Source organism: Copidosoma floridanum, unplaced genomic scaffold (genome assembly GCF_036245765.1).
Source record: "Copidosoma floridanum isolate Cflo_tuat_1 unplaced genomic scaffold, Cflo_Japanese_pri ptg000025l, whole genome shotgun sequence".
In the NCBI taxonomy this organism is placed as follows: Eukaryota; Metazoa; Arthropoda; class Insecta; order Hymenoptera; family Encyrtidae; genus Copidosoma; species Copidosoma floridanum.
The window spans coordinates 3,158,510-3,161,795 of record NW_028321902.1 but is presented as its reverse complement, the minus strand read 5'-3'; the positions used below and the strand labels follow the sequence as shown (position 1 = coordinate 3,161,795).

Below are 3,286 nucleotides of genomic sequence, written 5' to 3'. Positions count from 1 at the left end.
GAAAAATTGTATACGTCACTCGGCCGTAAGGTGGCTCGTGGCTGATGGACGGCCGCGTGATGTCGCCCTCGGCTCCGCCTCAGGCGACACACTCCACGCGGCCGTACATCAGCCACTTAACGGCCTCGTAACGTAATATACTATTTCCGTGGGAATTTTGACTTTTTCCTTTACTTAAAAAATTTTCCAGCCTAAGTAGAAAGAAATTCGGTGTTTCAAATTAACTATTTAATTACTGTGTAAAGTCTTGCATAAGCATATATTTGATCAGCTTTTTTTTATCTCAATGTTTAAGCTGCGTCAAAGAACTTAAGCCTACAAAAACACTTGTACAACAACACAATCAAGTGCAAGTTTTATAAGATATACTTCTAGTATACCTTCTATCTTGTATCATAGGTAATTTTGCAGTAGACTTTTATACTGTAAGTATTTCTTTTTGGTATTAAATCAAGAAACTGTACTTAGCATAATTAGTGCATCGACAAGTGTATAAGCGTATTAATTAACTTTTATTAGAAAACGTTAAAATTTTTATTTTTATTTTTGTATCAATGTGATTAAAACTATGATACTTTAAATGGCTTTGGTTCATTATTCGTGATAAAAAAGATGAGGTTATGCAGTGACATCATTTATTCTTTTCTTTATACATTTTTTTTTGTTAACCGTGACCGTGACTAAGCAGATATTTTTAATCTTGGTGACAATCTATTTATCGACAACTGGCCCATGTTTTTTAGGAAAAGATATATACAAGGTCTTGTCTTCACTAAGCCATGCCTCAACTTTTTCCATATCATACATTTCTAAAATGTCACGGGCGACGGTCATAGTTTCGTATGAGATGTTTCCATTTTCTTCTAGTTGACCCGTAACTGTGATAAAGTTATCACGGACCTAAAAATTACACAGATATCTTAGTTAACATATTTTTTTATAATAAAATAAGCTGTATTCATATAAAGTAAATAGTACTGGAGGATTCACTCCCGCGAGCTTCTTGACCAACTCTCTGAGAGTTAATAACAAATATTTAATTTTCCGATTTGGTTAGAACAATTAAATAACTTGCAACTACTAAATATATAATTTTCATTTTTAGTAAAAATTTTAACTTCTCATTTAATCCCATTTTCAAACTTATGCACCCAAGACTGGTCTTGACCAATCACAGAACGATTACATCAGTGGCCATTAAAATTTATGTCCAGGTAAACGTATGATGCAGGTAGAAATAAGAGAATTCCAACAGGTACAAACTTTTGTTTATACTAAGGTCTGATCAAAATTGTTGACGGAGCAGAACATGAGACAAACAGCATATACGTTTTAAAACTTATTTTAAGCGTTTAAGACGATTTTAAAACTAAATTAGATAAAGAACTTCCATACTTACGGTAGCGCTTATTGAAGCCAGGGAAAATTGTGCACAATCCATCATTCTTTTATGGACGTCCTACAAATACATTACTATCATGTAGTCACCATGTATGTACATATACATATATATATATATATATGTATATATGTATATATAAATGTATATGTATTATACAGTACATATATACACGTATTCATGTAGTTATTTGTTCACTATTGCTGATGGCTTTACCTTATTTTCGTTGGGTTCGAAGGAACAATCACCACCGGGTATCTTTGTAACGGCTAACTTTCTTTCCTCTGTATTTGTGTTGCTCGAAGACACAATCTGATGACCCGACAAGTTAGAATATTCGCTCCCACCGAAGGGAGGTCCTAAATCATCGCCTTCATCAATTTTTACATCCGCATTTTTGTCAGCCATTTTGATTAAAATACTAGTACATCGTGGTTTTCTCGACTGTTAAAAAAAGCGTGGATTGTGGTTAAAGTTACTTTATGCGTAACCCCTCTTTACTAATAGGTGAAGTGAGTGTCTTTCGGTCTCGTGGCCGAGAATAGAATGAAAGTCTTTATGTAAGCCGATTACTTCAGCTACGATTCTACGTATGCCCCCAGAACGAATGATATGCATAACAGATGTAGCATATAGTATGTTTTATATCCGCTAGGTGCATTAGGTTGAAGGGGAGGGCTGGCGCCACTAGTCACTTTAACATATCTTAAGCATTGGGTCTTATGGGCAGTAAGGGTCAATTGATGCGCTAATGATGGATACTTGAAAGCTTTTTTTTCCACAAGATTTATAACATGAACTTTGAGGCAAAGTGTGGCAGCACCAGTCATTTATACGCTGTAAAATCCGAATGTGTTGAAGTACATGTTTAAGAAGGTTCGGTCGTTTTTTCTGGGGGGTGGGGTAAGTGGGTGTGCGGGGGGCTTCGATAAGACACCGTGTTAAAGTGAGTTGTGCTAACGGCGCATGAAAACGTCTGCTTACTACATCACGGCTAATTAACTGTGTTCAACTCGTCAGTGCCTACAGTTAAAACCATTAAATGTCATAAACAAATTACGGCACATACTTTAATGCAGCTTGTTTCCGATGGTTCGAGTAAAAAAACTTGAAAACATGTGGTTTGCATGAAAAAAAATAAGCTCAAAAAAGTAAAAGGAGATTCAACTTTTGTCATAAAAAGTGTGTTATGAATTTTTGAAAAACAAACTTTTTTTTGCACAGCATTACAGTTTAAAGTCTTAAGTAAGGCTGAGTTTCATTATGAAAGTTTCAGGTCATGAATTCCAGTCTAACAAATTCTAAAAGCAATTCTGTAAATACGTCTTGCTCCGTTTAAAAATAATCAGCTGACAACAGACGATGTTCGGTTCTCTCCTATACACTTAGCACAAGACCTTCTCGCAACTTTGTTTACGTTTACACAGATATTACTTCTAAATGTCATATAAGATGCATATTTTTTGATACAAAAGTCTTTCATAAAAGTTAAGCTATCTATTTGAACTTTTTTCTCATCATAAATAAATTTCTAGCCTCGAAATTTGTACAATAAAGGCTGGATAATCGCTTCTGCCCATGAGAGCATGTTAAATAATGCGATTTCGGAGATTTTTTCCCTGAAAATTCGGCTGATGAAAATATTTAAAAAATTTATATCTACTTCCAGCATGTTAAAGTACAACATTTATTTTTTACATGAGTGTTATGAGTGTTACACTTAGTTAAAAAATATTTTAATCTATTGTATAAGTATTTATAAATAACTCTATTTACAAACTTTACTGTAAAATATTCAAAAATTCTTTCATGGATCTATTAAGATGTACTGCATAGTAACTGTATATTTTAGTACAACTTAATGTATTAAAAATCGTGAAAACTACA

The 3,286-nt window shown here is 33.8% G+C and overlaps 1 protein-coding gene across 1 annotated transcript; it reads right to left on the bottom strand.

The window, feature by feature from the left end:
- Positions 1-711: 711 nt before the first annotated feature.
- On the bottom strand, positions 712-1,982 carry LOC149373920 (uncharacterized). The gene is made up of 3 exons (XM_089595460.1): positions 1,616-1,982; positions 1,400-1,459; positions 712-900 (listed from the first exon to the last, which is right to left on the bottom strand). The coding sequence occupies exons 1-3, from the start codon at positions 1,805-1,807 to the stop codon at positions 712-714; spliced, it is 441 nt and encodes a 146-aa protein (XP_089451586.1). The 5' UTR covers positions 1,808-1,982.
- Between the last annotated feature and the right edge of the window lie 1,304 nt (positions 1,983-3,286).

Coding starts and splice junctions, on each gene's coding strand:
- LOC149373920 (XM_089595460.1), bottom strand. CDS start 1,807: ATGGCTGACAAAAATGCGGATGTAAAAATTGATGAAGGCGATGATTTA. Junction 1,460..1,615: donor TCGAACCCAACGAAAATAAG/GTAAAGCCATCA, acceptor ATGTATTTGTAG/GACGTCCATAAAAGAATGAT. Junction 901..1,399: donor TGGCTTCAATAAGCGCTACC/GTAAGTATGGAA, acceptor TGTAATTTTTAG/GTCCGTGATAACTTTATCAC.